Source organism: Pecten maximus, chromosome 7, assembly GCF_902652985.1.
Source record: "Pecten maximus chromosome 7, xPecMax1.1, whole genome shotgun sequence".
In the NCBI taxonomy this organism is placed as follows: Eukaryota; Metazoa; Mollusca; class Bivalvia; order Pectinida; family Pectinidae; genus Pecten; species Pecten maximus.
In genome coordinates, this window is record NC_047021.1 from 6,266,578 (window position 1) to 6,285,227 (window position 18,650).

The 18,650-nt window shown below is 36.2% G+C and overlaps 1 protein-coding gene across 1 annotated transcript in view; it reads right to left on the reverse strand.

Annotated features, from left to right (window-relative positions):
• The window catches only part of LOC117331018 (gelsolin-like protein 2), a 50,953-nt gene extending 33,565 nt beyond the window's left edge, over window positions 1–17,388 (reverse strand). The window contains exons 1-9 of the mRNA XM_033889611.1: window positions 17,276–17,388; window positions 16,315–16,404; window positions 10,346–10,419; window positions 9,976–10,050; window positions 7,205–7,276; window positions 6,339–6,466; window positions 4,375–4,483; window positions 3,855–3,965; window positions 1,512–1,519 (exon numbers count right to left, since the gene is read on the reverse strand). Of these exons, the coding sequence (XP_033745502.1) occupies window positions 1,512–1,519; window positions 3,855–3,965; window positions 4,375–4,483; window positions 6,339–6,466; window positions 7,205–7,276; window positions 9,976–10,050; window positions 10,346–10,419; window positions 16,315–16,404; window positions 17,276–17,282 (674 nt within the window). The 5' untranslated portion in view covers window positions 17,283–17,388. The remainder of the gene's footprint in view (window positions 1–1,511; window positions 1,520–3,854; window positions 3,966–4,374; window positions 4,484–6,338; window positions 6,467–7,204; window positions 7,277–9,975; window positions 10,051–10,345; window positions 10,420–16,314; window positions 16,405–17,275) is intronic.
• Between the last annotated feature and the right edge of the window lie 1,262 nt (window positions 17,389–18,650).

Consider the following 18,650-nt stretch of genomic DNA (forward strand, 5'->3'; position numbering starts at 1 on the left):
CAATTCTTTAGTTATTAATCTTACCGTGAAAATTTACCTAAACTCTATCCATATGATTTACATACCAAAGACTCTATACAAGATTATCCCATTTCTTTAAGACTCTTATCATATGTATTATTACATTACTAAGCCCTTAGATATTAAATAACTAAATAAAATTATTTTATTATATAGAAGGGACTCTAAAATTGGGATATTAATTAACCTAAGACTCTATAAAAAAATTTTTTAGCCATACATATGTATTTACATTCCTAAGACTCTAAAACATTGTGTTATTTTAACATTCCCCTAGGCACTTTATTTTTCATTACCTAAGATTTTAAAACATTATTTAAAAGACTCTATAACATTGTGTATTATTCATAACCTAAGACTCTATCATTATGTATTATTAAAAATTACCTAAGACTCGTAAACATTATGTATATTATCATTACCAAAGGGACTCTTATCTTTATGATTTACATACCTAAGGACTCTATAATATTATGTTTTAATACATACCTAGCCTCTATAACTTATGTGTATTACATACCCAAAGGGACTCTATATCATTATGATTATTATTTACCTAAGATCTATAACTTATGTATTATTACATTACCAAGACCTATATCATTGTATTATTACATTACCTAAGACTCATATCATTATGTATATTTACATACCAAAGGGGACTCTATACATTTGATTTTTAAAATTTTACCTAGCTCTATAACATTAGTATTATTACATTACCTAAAAATCTATAAAACATATGTATTATACTTACCTAAGACTCTAACATTGGTTTATTACTTTACCTAGACTCTTTTTAAAGTATCATTATTACCTAAGCTCTATACAATGTTTTCTTCCTGCTCTTTCCCCATAGTATATTCTTCCTAGCTCTTTCCATTTGTTTATTCCTTCCTACTCTATAACATTATGTATTATTACATTACCTAAGACTCTATATCATTATGTATTATTACATTACCTGACTCTATACATTATGTATTTACATTACCTAAGACTTATAACTTTTTGTATTATTACATTACCTAGACTCTATAAATTTTGTTTATTACATTACCTATGACTCTTAACATTATGTATTTTACATTACCTAGACTCTATAACTTATGTATTATACATTACCTGGGACTCTATAACATTATGTATTATTTCTTACTAGCTCTTACTTTTATGTTTTTATTACATTAACCTAGACTCTTACCTTATTATTTTAACTAAGACTCTATAACATTGTATTATACATTACCTAAGACTCTCTAACATTAGTATTATTACATAACCTAAGACTCTAAAACATTATGTATATTATATTACGTAATACTCTATAACATTCTGTAATTATAACATTACGTAAGACTCTATAACATTATGTATATTATTACCTAAACTCTCTAACATGTGTATTATTACAATATTACCTAAGACCTATAACATTATGGATATTACATTACTATGACTCTATAGACTGATTTATTATTACAATTTACCTAAGACTCTATAAAACATTAGTATTATTAATTACCTAAGACTCTATAAACAAATTATGTATTATTGACGTAAGACTCTATAACATTATGTATATTACATTACTATGACTCTATAACATTATTTATTATTACATTACCTAAGACTCTCTAACATTATGTATTATACATACCTAAGACTCTATACATTATGTATTATATTACGTAAGACTCTATAACATATGTATTATTCCATTACCTATGCTCTATCAACCATATTTTATTATTACCATTACCTAAGACTCTATACACATTAATGTAATTATTACATTACTAGACTCATAACATTATTAGTATCACATTACCCTAAGACTCTGTAAACATTGTGTATATTAACTTACCAGCCTCTATAACATTATGTGATTATTACATTACCTATGACCTCTAAAACATTATGTATTATCACATTCTACCTAGACCTATATAACTTATGATTATCACATTACTAAGAGACTCTATAAACATGGTGTATTATTACATTACCGAAGACTCTATAACACATTGTGTATTTTACATTACCACCTAGACTCTAATCGACATTAAGTATTATTCCATTAACCTATGACTCTATACTTAGTATTATCACTTAACCTAGACTCTATAACTAAAAATGTATTATCACATTACCTAGACTCTATAACATTGTGTATTATTACTTACCTAAGACGCATAAATTAGTATTATCACATTACCTAAGACTCTATAACATTATGTATTATCACATTAGCTTACCCTAGACTCTATAACTTATTTATTAGCACATACCTAAACTCTATAACTTATGTATTATTACATTACCTAAGCTCTATAACATTATGTATTCTTACATTACCAAGAACCTATCACATTATGTATTATAACTAACCTAAGACTCTATTAACATTGGTGTTTTTACATTACCCCTAAGACTCTATAAACATTATGTCTTATACATTATATACGTTAGACTCTAAATAACATTAGGGTATTATTACATTACCTAATACTCTATAACACTATGTATTATTACATTAACCTAAGACTCTATATCATTATGTATTATTCATTACCCTAAGACCTCATAAATCAGTATGTATTATCACATTACCTAAGACTCTATATCATTATGTAGTATTACATTACCTATGACTCTATAACATTATGTATTATAACATTACCTAAGACTCTATAACATTATGTATTATAATATTACCTAAGACTCAATAACATTGTGTATTATCACATTACATTACCTTAGATTGTATGTAGTAATCATAAGACAAGGGAACGGGTATTAAGATTAACACATGTATAGCAGACCTTTAATACGATTTAATACGATTTAATACGATAAATAATGGACGCAGGCTGTAAGCCTCTATGTCCATATCAATTGATATTACAATGTTTACAATGTGATATACATCTGGTGTGGCAAGAGTAATTTGTCCTTTTTCATATATATACACATAGTTATTGTTGTTCAAACTGTTTACCCTCCTCGGCATCTATACATGTTGTGGCAAATTGTTCCAAACATCTACTAACCCTGTCTGAAAAAGTTTTTTTCTTCTTACAGATTATGTTATGTCTAGTTCCAATCGTTTTTTGAATATTTTTGCGAGTGTCCCCTTGGTCCCTGCTGGTGGTGTCCATTTGGGAAATATTTGTTGTGACTTCGCTCGTCCTACTATTCCTTCACGATTTAAGACGTTGATTAGGTCACCTCTATTCCTTCGGTGTTCTCAGGTTGGCATTTTAGTCTGCTGCAAGCGGTTCCGGTAACGACAATTTTTAAACCGGGTATGAGTTTTTGTGGCCCTCCTCTGACGTTCTCTATCAAATGATTCCTCGTCTCCCCCCCCCCCCCCCCCCCCCCCCCCCCCCCACACACACACCACTGTTTGTTTCCCTTGCTGATCGCCCTGACTGTCCCCCCCCCCCCCCACACCACTGTTTGTTTTCCTTGCTGATCGCCCTGACTGCCCCCCCCCCCCCCCCCCCACACACACCACTGTTTGTTTCCCGTGCTGATCGCCCTGACTGTCCCCCCCCCCACTGTTTGTTTCCCTTGCTGATCGCCCTGACTGTCTCTCTCCCCCCCCCCCCCCCCCCCCACACACACACACACACACACACACACACACACACACCACTGTTTGTTTCCCGTGCTGATCGCCCTGGCTGTCTCCCCCCCCCCCCACACACACACACCACTGTTTGTTTCCCTTGCTGATCGCCCTGACTGTCCCCCCCCCCCCCCCCCCACTGTTTATTTCCCGTGCTGATCGCCCTGACTGTTTCCTGGCTCCCTTGGTAGGTACCTACCTTGACTCTTTCGTCTTTGTTGCTTTTCTTGCCGTTCCACTGGTAAATAACTAGTCCCAGATCCAGTATATGGACGTCGGTAGAATCCAGCTTCTTTTTATCCCTTGGAATCTGAGAACAATACGAATCGTACTAACCTATCTAAGTAATAGTTCAGGTGGGTCAGGGACAGTGACGTCACATCTATTGTGATTGTCAATTACCAAAGCTTTTGACATCACTATCAAGCCGAAAATGAAAGTTGTACGAAATATTGTCAGCCTTTCGACATCTTTTGACTTTTAGGAAGGCATTATCATAGGCCTTTCTGGACAATGCTGATGACTCCTCAGTCGTGGGAACTGAACGTTTTTACCTTCTAATTACCCTCTTACAGGGAGACACTTGGCCAAATCACACGATATATTGCACGTTTATTATATCTTAAAAACCTAATATATTTTATGTGTTGTTATTATGATGTCATATGATCGTCAAGACGTGGATATTTGAGAATATATTCATCAATCGCTCTACTTACCTCCTTTACCGTGACACCACGTCTGTCACCATGGAAGTGCAGAAGACGAGGTGAGTACTCCTCGGACTTTACCGTCCGGAAACCACTGTCGGCACCGCCCTTTAGGTACCTACAGTCGTACGAGACATATCACAATTCAAATCATATCTCTCTCACCTAGTACCAGAAAATTGCAGAATCTAATATCTTCCAGCAGAAAGTCGTTGTTTTATAGAGGTGTGACAATGTCATTGTTTTAAAGAGGTGTGACAATGTCATTGTTTTATAGAGGTGTGACAATGTCATTGTTTTATAGAGGTGTGACAATGTCATTTGTTTTATAGAGGCGTGGCAATGTCATTGTTTTATAGAGGTGTGACAATGCCATTGTTTTATAGAGGTGTGGCAATGTCATTGTTTTATAGAGGTGTGGCAATGTCATTGTTTTATAGAGGGGTGACAATGTCATTGTTTGATAGAGGCGTGTCAAAGTCATTGTTTTATTGAGGTGTGTCAATGTCATTGATTTATTGAGGTGTGACAGTGTCATTGTTTTATAGAGGTGTGACAATGTCATTTGTTTTATAGAGGTGTGGCAATGTCATTGTTTTATAGAGTTGTGACAATGTCATTGTTTTATAGAGGTGTGACAATGTCATTGTTTTATAGCGGCGTGCCAAAGTCATTGTTTTATTCAGGTGTGACAATGTCATTGTTTTATAGAGGCTTGACAATGTCATTGTTTTATTCAGGTGTGACAATGTCATTGTTTTATAGAGGCTTGACAATGTCATTGTTTTATTGAGGTGTGACAATGTCATTGTTTTATAGAGGCGTGGCAATGTCATTGTTTTATAGAGGTGTGGCAATGTCATTGTTTTATAGAGGCGTGGCAATGTCATTGTTTTATAGAGGTGTGACAATGTCATTGTTTTATAGAGGTGTGACAATGTCATTGGTTTATAGAGGTGTGACAATGTCATTGTTTTATAGAGGCGTGACAATACCATTGTTTTATAGAGGTGTGACAATGTCATTGTTTTATAGAGGTGTGACAATGTCATTGTTTTATAGAGGTGTGACAATGTCATTGTTTTATAGGGGAGTGACAATGTCGTTGTTTTATAGAGGTGTGACAATGTCATTGTTTTATAGAGGTGTGACAATGTCATTGTTTTATAGGGGAGTGACAATGTCGTTGTTTTATAGAGGTGTGACAATGTCATTGTTTTATAGAGGTGTGACAATGTCATTGTTTTATAGAGGTGTGACAATGTCATTGTTTTATTAAGGAGTGACAATGTCATTGTTTTATAGAGGTGTGACAATGTCATTGTTTTATAGAGGTGTGACAATGTCATTGTTTTATAGAGGTGTGACAATGTCATTGCTTTATAGGGGAGTGACAATGTCATTGTTTTATAGAGGTATGACAATGTCATTGTTTTATAGAGGTGTGACAATGTCATTGTTTTATAGAGGTGTGACAATGTCATTTCATAGAGGTGTGACAATGTCATTGCTTTATAGAGGTGTGACAATGTCATTGTTTTATAGAGGTGTGGCAAAGTCATTGTTTTATAGAGGTGTGACAATGTCATTGTTTTAAAGAGGTGTGACAATGTCATTGTTTTATAGAAGAGTGACAATGGTCAATGCATGTCAATAACTTATTCTTGCATAGTTTATATTAAATATTTTATGATCAAATACTTTGTATACATGTATATAATTAAAATGTATGAATGATATGTGTTTATATGTTTATGTTTGAGTTACCTCCCTTAAATGTTTGTTATACATGTAATTTTTCATTTCAAAGTAAATTTATACTTTAATATTGATACATTGTATTTATACGATCCACTTGCCACCTAAAAAGAGAATTTATAAAGGCTTGGCCTGTTATTCGATCCCTTTGACTTATACCATCGAACGTCAATAAAAGTTGAAGTGAATTTAACGGGTTCCAGAATAATACGTACGTGATGGCCACGAAGTACTTGAGGAACTGTTTAGACTCGTGTTCCTGGACCTCTCGGTGCTGGATGGGGCTGCCCCCAAGATAGGTTGCTAACTCGACTGTCTTGTAGGCTGCCGTGCCATATTCGTCCTGTAAACATATGCACTCTCGATTTCAATATAACATTACAATATATCGGAAATGGAGACCGATTCCCTGGGACAATTGTGTATTTGGTATTATGATCCCATGAACAGACGTCTTCAATAATTGCATCCACGTTTGTTTGATGTTAATCAAAAGTATCAAATAACGAACTGTATATATAAACACGAGATTCGTACACTGATCCATGTTTACTCCTGTATTTATTATGTATTGGGCGATTTCGACTTCCCGGTCTTCCATTTTGGATTTTTGCAGTTTTCGCCATTATCATCACTGGTGAGCTCTGTTTATTATCAGCTACGTAGATGTGATATATTATAAATTGTCAAAGTTACTAGTCAGTGTTGTGTCCTACCAGTGACAGTTAAACACCTGTTTTGAATTAGAAAAATTACGGTACATGAAACCAATGAGATAACAAAAACAGGCAGAGATGTTGATAGTATTGTGAAATGCTTGTGTAACAGAGCGCATGATTAATTAGATTTAAATCACTGCCTCCGCTTGGGATCGAACCCGGGACCTCTGGCTTACTAGTCTTCAGATATCTCTAGCCGAGAGATACATTTGCGGCTAGTATTTACCACCGTTACGTACTCTTACGCTCAACCGATCGAGCTAAAGAGAAGATATCTCTAGCCGAGCGGTATATTGCGGCTAGTATCTACCAGGGTTACATTTTCACAACTTCCGGTTCCGCTGACGTTTTGAGGTCTTTACCTGAGTGCTGTATTTCCCGATCCAGAAATGAATATCATGGTAGAGTGCGTCACTTCCGGATTTGTTGTAAGTCTGAACCAGAAAAATACAAAATAGGTTCTAGGTATAGTTACATAACTCAATATGCTAACGACAGAAATATATTTCAAGAACATTCTAATTGATATTTGACTCTTCCGTTAGCTTAAGTGATATTTCATTTTTGTTGTTTTCTTTCTTGATACATATTATTATGGTTGAAGACAAAATACCACGACAAACAAAAATTGATCTTTCTCCTATTCAGTTAGCATTCTAAATAACTTAATTAGCATAAACCACGAATTGTCGTATCGCCTGATCTGGTGAGCCACGAATTGTCGCGTGACCTGATCTGGTGAGCCACGAATTGTCGCATCACCTGATCTGGTGAACCACGAATTGTCGCATCACCCGATCTGGTGAACCACGAATTGTCGCGTGACCTGGTCTGGTGAACCACGAATTGTCGCGTCAACTGATCTGGTGAACCACGAATTGTCGCGTCACCTGATCTGGTGAACCACGAATTGTCGCGTCACATCTAGATCTGGTGAACCACGAATTGTCGCGTCACATCTAGATCTGGTGAACCACGAATTGTCGCGTCACCTGATCTGGTGAACCACGAATTGTCGCGTCACATCTAGATCTGGTGAACCACGAATTGTCGCGTCACATCTAGATCTGGTGAACCACGAATTGTCGCGTGACCTGATCTGGTGAACCACGAATTGTCGCGTGACCTGATCTGGTGAACCACGAATTGTCGCGTCACCTGATCTGGTGAACTACGAATTGTCGCGTCACATCTAGATCTGGTGAACCACGAATTGTCGCATCACCTGATCTGGTGAACCACGAATTGTCGCGTCACCTGATCTGATGAACCACGAATTGTCGCGTCACCTGATCTGGTGAACCACGAATTGTCGCGTCACCCGATCTGGTGAACCACGAATTGTCGCGTCACTTGATCTGGTGAACCACGAATTGTCGCGTCACCTGATCTGATGAACCACGAATTGTCGCGTCACCCGATCTGGTGAACCACGAATTGTCGCGTCACCCGATCTGGTGAACCACGAATTGTCGCGTCACTTGATCTGGTGAACCACGAATTGTCGCGTCACCTGATCTGGTGAACCACGAATTGTCGCGTCACCTGATCTGGTGAACCACGAATTGTCGCGTGACCTGGTCTGGTGAACCACGAATTGTCGCGTCAACTGATCTGGTGAACCACGAATTGTCGCGTGACCTGATCTGGTGAACCACGAATTGTCGCGTCACATGTAGATATGGTGAACCACGAATTGTCGCGTGACCTGATCTGGTGAACCACGAATTGTCGCGTCACATGTAGATATGGTGAACCACGAATTGTCGCGTCACCTGATCTGGTGAACCACGAATTGTCGCGTCACCCGATCTGTTGAACCACGAATTGTCGCGTGACCTGGTCTGGTGAACCACGAATTGTCGCGTCACCTGATCTGGTGAACCACGAATTGTCGCGTCACCTGATCTGGTGAACCACGAATTGTCGCGTCACCCGATCTGTTGAACCACGAATTGTCGCGTGACCTGGTCTGGTGAACCACGAATTGTCGCGTCACCCGATCTGGTGAACCACGAATTGTCGCGTCACCCGATCTGGTGAACCACGAATTGTCGCGTCACTTGATCTGGTGAACCACGAATTGTCGCGTCACCCGATCTGGTGAACCACGAATTGTCGCGTGACCTGATCTGGTGAACCAAGAATTGTCGCGTCACCTGATCTGGTGAACCAAGAATTGTCGCGTCACCTGATCTGGTGAACCACGAATTGTCGCGTCACCTGATCTGGTGAACCACGAATTGTCGCGTCACCTGATCTAGTGAACCACGAATTGTCGCGTGACCTGGTCTGGTGAACCAAGAATTGTCGCGTCACCTGATCTGGTGAACCAAGAATTGTCGCGTCACCTGATCTGGTGAACCAAGAATTGTCGCGTCACCTGATCTGGTGAACCAAGAATTGTCGCGTCACCTGATCTGGTGAACCACGAATTGTCGCGTCACCCGATCTGGTGAACCACGAATTGTCGCGTGACCTGATCTGGTGAACCAAGAATTGTCGCGTGACCTGATCTGGTGAACCACGAATTGTCGCGTCACCTGATCTGGTGAACCACGAATTGTCGCGTCACCTGATCTGGTGAACCAAGAATTGACCACTTATACCTCGAGACATTCGAACCTAGTTATAACCAGGCTTCACTCACGTTCAGCCGAAAGTTAACCACACTAATTCAGCGTTATACAATTGTATGACACCAGCTATTTTTCACAAGTGTGAAAACTTGATTTATAGGAGGGAACATTTCTATATAGTGATTTTGCTGAATACTTAATACTTATTAAAGTACCAGGAAACATATACGGACATGACCTAGCAACTTTTTTTTAAACTTCTGATATAAGGAAATACAATGATAATGATATTTGACGATATACATATCACTATCCCGACAAAAACATTGTCGTTTAATAATACACCGCGTTAAATGCTAACGTGTTAAATCTATCTCATAATAAGGTTGTAGCCGTCTGAAAGAGTCGAAGTCCGAGATTAATGTGTGTCCACCATAACACATATAGAGGCGGGAAAATGACGTGCACATGATTGATATGATAGTTTAACTTAGTTTTAACATAAGTCTGTATTTATTTCAATAGGCCTATTAACTGTAAGTAAAGTTACATACATCAAGGACAATATAGGAATCGCCATCGTAAAATTTCCCATAATCCTCTTCAGGCCAATCAGTCACTTGGAAATTCTGTCGATATAAAATACCATTTTACTTTAATGAGCTAACTTACCAAAGTGTTATACAGTAAATTATTTGTTTATAGAAAAACGTGTTATATTTTACAGGTAATATATAATACTGTGCAACTTGATGATTTATAATATACATGGTAAGATTTTAACCACAGCCCAAACGTATCACGGATTCATCATATTTCATTTTTTTCTCCTTCAACAATTCACGGCGAACATTTTTACCTATCTAGATATTTTACATTCTAAATGTATGGATGACAAGGCCCTAACTAACGTCCAGTACTTACTACAATCCGCCAAATTTTTCTCCCGACTTCCTGTCCTGCGTTCTGCCAGGCTGGTTCGTGTTCCGCTGATTCCTCTTTAATAGAAAGTGATAAACACATGGTAAAAAGTTATACGTAATACGTCATACAACAAACGTAATACGTCATACCACGAACGTAATACATTATACAATAAACGTAATACGTCATACAACAAACGTTATACGTCATACAACAAACGTAATACATCATACGATAAACGTAATACGTCATACATCCAGCGTAATACATCGTTCAACAAACGTAATACATCATACAACAAACGTTATACGTCACACAACAAACGTAATACGTCATACAACAAACGTAATACGTCATACAACAAACGTTATACGTCATACAACAAACGTAATACGTCATACAACAAACGTAATACATCATACAACAAACGTTATACGTCACACAACAAACGTAATACGTCATACAACAAACGTAATACGTCATACAACAAACGTTATACGTCACACAACAAACGTAATACGTCATACAACAAACGTAATACGTCATACAACAAACGTTATACGTCATACAACAAACGTAATACTTCATACAACAAACGTAATACTTCATACAACAAACGTAATAGTCATACAACAAACGTAATACCTCATACAACAAACGTAATACACCAAACCACAAACGTAATACATCATACGACAAACGTTATACATCATACGACAAACGTTATACGTCATACAACAAACGTAATACACCAAACCACAAACGTAATACATCATACGACAAACGGTATACGTCATACAACAAACGTAATACACCAAACCACAAACGTAATACATCATACGACAAACGTCATACGTCATACAACAAACGTTATACGTCATACGACAAACGTCATACGTCATACAAAAAGCGTAATACTTCATACAACAAACGTAATACGTCATACAACAAACGTATTACTTCATACAACAAACGTAATACACCAAACCACAAACGTAATACATCATACGACAAACGTAATACGTCATACAACAAACGTTATACGTCATACGACAAACATCATACGTCATACAAAAAGCGTAATACCTCATACAACAAACGGTATACGTCATACAACAAACGTAATACACCAAACCACAAACGTAATACTTCATACAACAAACGTAATACATCCTACAACAAACGTAATACGTCATACAACAAACGTACTACCTCATACAACAAACGTAATACGTCATACGACAAACGTAATACGTCAAACAACAAACGTAATACGTCATACAACAAACGTAATACGTCATACGACAAACGTCATACGTCATACAAAAAACGTAATACCTCATACAACAAACGTAATACATCATACAACAAACGTAATACTTCATACAACAAACGTAGTACATCCTACAACAAACGTAATACGTCATACAACAAACGTACTACCTCATACAACAAACGTAATACGTCATACGACAAACGTAATACGTCATACAACAAACGTAATACGTCATACAACAAACGTACTACCTCATACAACAAACGTAATACGTTATACGACAAACGTAATACGTCATACAACAAACGTTATACGTCATACAACAAACGTAATACTTCATACAACAAACGTAATACATCATACGACAAACGTAATACGTCATACAACAATCGTAATACGTCATACAACAAACGTAATACGTCATACAACAAACGTACTACCTCATACAACAAACGTAATACGTTATACGACAAACGTAATACGTCATACAACAAACGTTATACGTCATACAACAAACGTAATACTTCATACAACAAACGTAATACATCATACGACAAACGTAATACGTCATACAACAATCGTAATACGTCATACAACAAACGTAATACGTCATACAACAAACGTAATACGTCATACGACAAACGTCATACGTCATACAACAAACGTTATACGTCATACAACAAACGTAATACGTCATACAACAAACGTAATACTTCATACAACAAACGTAATACACCAAACCACAAACGTAATACATCATACGACAAACGTAATACGTCATACAACAAACGTTATACGTCATACGACAAACGTCATACGTCATACAAAAAGCGTAATACCTCATACAACAAACGGTATACGTCATACAACAAACGTAATACTTCATACAACAAACGTAATACGTCATACAACAAACGTAATACACCAAACCACAAACGTAATACATCATACGACAAACGTAATACGTCATACAACAAACGTAATACTTCATACAACAAACGTAATACGTCATACAACAAACGTAATACTTCATACAACAAACGTAATACTTCATACAACAAACGTAATACGTCATACAACAAACGTAATACCTCATACAACAAACGTAATACACCAAACCACAAACGTAATACATCATACGACAAACGTTATACATCATACGACAAACGTTATACGTCATACAACAAACGTAATACACCAAACCACAAACGTAATACATCATACGACAAACGGTATACGTGATACAACAAACGTAATACACCAAACCACAAACGTAATACATCATACGACAAACGTCATACGTCATACAACAAACGTTATACGTCATACGACAAACGTCATACGTCATACAAAAAGCGTAATACCTCATACAACAAACGTAATACGTCATACAACAAACGTAATACTTCATACAACAAACGTAATACACCAAACCACAAACGTAATACATCATACGACAAACGTAATACGTCATACAACAAACGTTATACGTCATACGACAAACGTCATACGTCATACAAAAAGCGTAATACCTCATACAACAAACGGTATACGTCATACAACAAACGTAATACACCAAACCACAAACGTAATACTTCATACAACAAACGTAATACATCCTACAACAAACGTAATACGTCATACAACAAACGTACTACCTCATACAACAAACGTAATACGTCATACGACAAACGTAATACGTCATACAACAAACGTAATACGTCATACAACAAACGCAATACGTCATACGACAAACGTCATACGTCATACAAAAAACGTAATACCTTATACAACAAACGTAATACATCATACAACAAACGTAATACTTCATACAACAAACGTAATACATCCTACAACAAACGTAATACGTCATACAACAAACGTACTACCTCATACAACAAACGTAATACGTCATACGACAAACGTAATACGTCATACAACAAACGTAATACGTCATACAACAAACGTACTACCTCATACAACAAACGTAATACGTCATACGACAAACGTAATACGTCATACAACAAACGTTATACGTCATACAACAAACGTAATACTTCATACAACAAACGTAATACATCATACGACAAACGTAATACGTCATACAACAAACGTAATACGTCATACAACAAACGTAATACGTCATACAACAAACGTAATACGTCATACGACAAACGTCATACGTCATACAACAAACGTTATACGTCATACAACAAACGTAATACGTCATACAACAAACGTAATACTTCATACAACAAACGTAATACACCAAACCACAAACGTAATACATCATACGACAAACGTAATACGTCATACAACAAACATTATACGTCATACGACAAACGTCATACGTCATACAAAAAGCGTAATGCCTCATACAACAAACGGTATACGTCATACAACAAACGTAATACTTCATACAACAAACGTAATACATCATACGACAAACGTAATACGTCATACATCCAGCGTAATACATCATACAACAAACGTAATACGTCATACAACAAACGTAATACGTCATACGACAAACGTCATACGTCATACAAAAAACGTAATACCTCATACAACAAACGTTATACATCATACAACAAACGTAATACATCCTACAACAAACGTAATACATACTACAACAAACGTAATACATACTACAACAAACGTAATACATCATACAACAAACGTAATACATCAAACAAAAGCATAACAAACTTAACACAACCGTAATTCATCATGCGTCCAACATAATACATCATGCATCAAACGTAATATTTTCCACGGTCAGACTGTGTAATAACATGCCCTGGTGAAGTTGGTCAGGCTGTGTAATAACATGCCCTGGTGAAGTTGTTGGACTGTGTAATTACATGCCCTGGTGAAGTTGGTCAGACTGTGTAGTAACGTTCCCTGTTAGTTTGTGCGTTTACATAATCAAATGTATGTTTTATACAGTGAAACTGTACAATTAAACAACATTTAATTATGAAGTTCATTACATGTTACGCTAACATATCGCACACTGTTTTAGGCTATATTCCAAATAACATTAATTTCCAGTTTTCCAAAATGATATGAGATGATACTAGATAAGATGATGTTAGATTATATGATACTAGATAAGATGATGTTAGATTATATGATACTAGATAAGATGATGTTAGATTATATGATACTAGATGAGATGATACTAGATGAGATGATACTAGATGAGATAATACTAGATGAGATGATACTTGATGAGATGATACTAGATAAGATGATGTTAGATTATATGATACTAGATGAGATGATACTAGATGAGATGATACTAGATGAGATGATACTAGATGAGATGATACTAGATGAGATGATATTAGATGAGATGATACTAGATAAGATGATGTTAGATTATATGATACTAGATAAGATGATGTTAGATTATATGATACTAGATGAGATGATACTAGATGAGATGATACTAGATGAGATGATACTAGATGAGATGATATTAGATGAGATGATATTAGATGAGATAATACTAGATGAGATGATACTAGATGAGCTGATACTAGATGAGATGATACTAGATGAGATGATACTAGGCCGCAGGCCAATTTGACAGACCGAGGCCTAATAACAGGGCCAATATGGAATTGGCTGATTAATGACTCTTTTATTAATTAACTACTTGCATATTGGTAAAAATATGAAAAAAAACGCATATTTTTGCCAAATAACATTTAATGACAACAATACATGTAATAATCAGTTCAACAAATTGAATGACAACAATTAATTCAATAAAAACATTCTAACAAGAATCATTATAATGAGTCAGTTCAATTAATTTAATTTATTCTTGAGAGCTGGATAGAGATCTAGACTGATGGGAATATTTCATTTGTTTCTGTGGCGGCATAAAAGTGATGGTAATGTTACCTCCTGATATGTTTGCACCAGATAAGAGAGAGAAAAGGGCAGATAACCCTGTTTAGAATTTGATGCTGTACTACTTGATGCTATCGAAAAATTGAGCCAATACTAGAAAACTGGGCCAATATGATATTGGCTCAGTTTTGCCCATATTGGCCAAGTTTTCCAGTGATATTGATTGGGCCGTTTTTTCATATTTTTACCAATATGCAAGAAGTTAATTAATAATAGATATGATACTAGATGATATGATACTAGATGAGTTGATACTAGATGAGATGAGCTGATACTAGATGATATTATACTAGATGATATACTAGATGATATAATACTAGATGATATGATACTCGATGAGATGATACTAGATGATATTATACTAGATGAGATCATACTACACAGGCAATATTTCTTCACGTGAATTTCACATGAATATTTTTCACGTGAATTTCACTTTTTTGCCCTTTTCACGTGAAAAAATTCACGTGAATTTCACGTGAAGGAATATTGCCTGTGTAGATGAGATGACACTAGATGATATTATACTAGATGATATGATACTAGATGAGATTATACTAGATGAGATGATACTAGATGATATTATACTAGATGATATTATACTAGATGATATGATACTAGATGATATTATACTAGATGAGATGAGCTGATACTAGATGATATTATACTAGATGAGATGATACTAGATGATATTATACTAGATGAGTTGATACTAGAGGCCGTATCAAAGATATTGCATTTTTTTTTATTTTGACAAAAACGTACGTACTTTTGACTTCGTGTTCAAGTTTGGAGCCAAACAGGGCCAGATTGGAATCCTTCCAGTCGTATTTCTTTTGTTTACGTAAAGCTGGTTTCGCTGAAACATGGTAAAGTATCAAGTTAGAGTTAAATTATCGAGTTATCTCACCGACATGCGTTTATATATTACTGACATTCGTCTATATATAACTGACATACGTCTATATATTACTGACATACGTCTATATATTACTGACATACGTCTATATATTACTGACAGACATACGTCTATATATTACTGACGTACGTCTATATATTACTGACATACGTCTATATATTACTGACATACGTCTATATATTACTGACATACGTCTATATATTACTGACATACGTCTATATATTACTGACATACGTCTCTATATTACTGACGTACGTCTATATATTACTGACATACGTCTATATATTACTGACATACGTCTATATATTACTGACATACGTCTATATATTACTGACATACGTCTATATATTACTGACAGACATACGTCTATATATTACTGACGTACGTCTATATATTACTGACATACGTCTATATATTACTAACATAGTCTATATATTACTGACATACGTCTACATATTACTTACATACGTCTCTATATTACTGACATACGTCTATATATTACTGACATACGTCTATATATTACTGACATACGTCTATATATTACTGACGTACGTCTATATATTACTGACATACGTCTATATATTACTAACATAGTCTATATATTACTGAACTACGTCTAAATATTACTGACATACGCCTATATATTATTGACATGCAGACATAAAATCTTATTCACAAAAGTAAAATGATAAGTAAGAAAAGTATATTACAGTTATAATCATGATATAAAAATGATTACGTGTTTTTACAATTAAGCAGCTAACATAAATGGCAAAAAAGAATAAAGACAATAAAAAAAAGATATAGATACCTTCCATGGTGGAAACAGTTGTTAGTCTTGTATGGACTTCAGTTCAGTGTTAAAAGAAATGTTTTGTTTCCTCCGGAATGCCACGGAAACAGCACTTCCTGTGAAAGTCGCTTTGCGATTCCGGACTGATACATGTCTAGAGAGTCGGAGTCTAACTATTATAGACAAAGGAATCAACAAAGCGACACCACTGAGTACCACTACATCCTAAAGTGTGAGCAGTGGTAACGACACCACTCACTACCACTACATCCTATAGTGTGAATAGTGGTAACGACAACACTCAGTATCACTACATCCTAAAGTGTGAATAGTGGTAACGACACCACTCAGTACCACTACATCCTAAAGTGTGAATAGTGGTAACGACAACACTCAGTATCACTACATCCTAAAGTGTGAATAGTGGTAACGACACCACTCAGTACCACTACATCCTAAAGTGTGAACAGTGGTAACGACACCACTCAGTATCACTAAGTCCTAAAGTGTGAACAGTGGTACTGATAACGACACCACTCAGTACCACTACATCCTAAAGTGAGAATAGTGGTACTGATAACGACACCACTCAGTACCACTAAGTCCTAAAGTGAGAACAGTGGTACTGATAACGACACCACTCAGTACTACTACATCCTAAAGTGTGAACAGTGGTACTGATAACGACACCAATCAGAACCACTAAGTCCTAAAGTGTGAACAGTGGTACTGATAACGACACCACTCAGTACCACTACGTCCTAAAGTGTCAACAGTGGTACTGATAACGACACCACTCAGTACCACAAAGTCCTAAAGTGAGAACAATGGTACTGATAGCGACATCACTCAGTACCACTAAGTCCTAAAGTGTAAACAGTGGTACTGATAACGACACCACTCAGTACCACTAAGTCCTATAGTGTGAACAGTGGTACTGATAACGACACCACTCAGTACCACTACACCCTAAAGTATGAACAGTGGTGCTGATAACGACACCACTCAGTACCACTACGTCCTAAAGTGTGAACAGTGGTACTGATAACGACACCATTCAGTACCACTACGTCCTATAGTGTGAACAGTGGTACTGCTAACGACACCACTCAGTACCACTACGTCCTATAGTGTGAACAGTGGTACTGATAACGACACCACTCAGTACCACTACGTCCTATAGTGTGAACAGTGGTACTGATAACGACACCACTCAGTACCACTACGTCCTAAAGTGTGAACAGTGGTACTGATAACGACACCACTCAGTACCACTACATCCTATAGTGTGAACAGTGGTACTGATAACGACACCACTCAGTACCACTACATCCTATAGTGTGAACAGTGGTACTGATAACGACACCACTCAGTACCACTACGTCCTATAGTG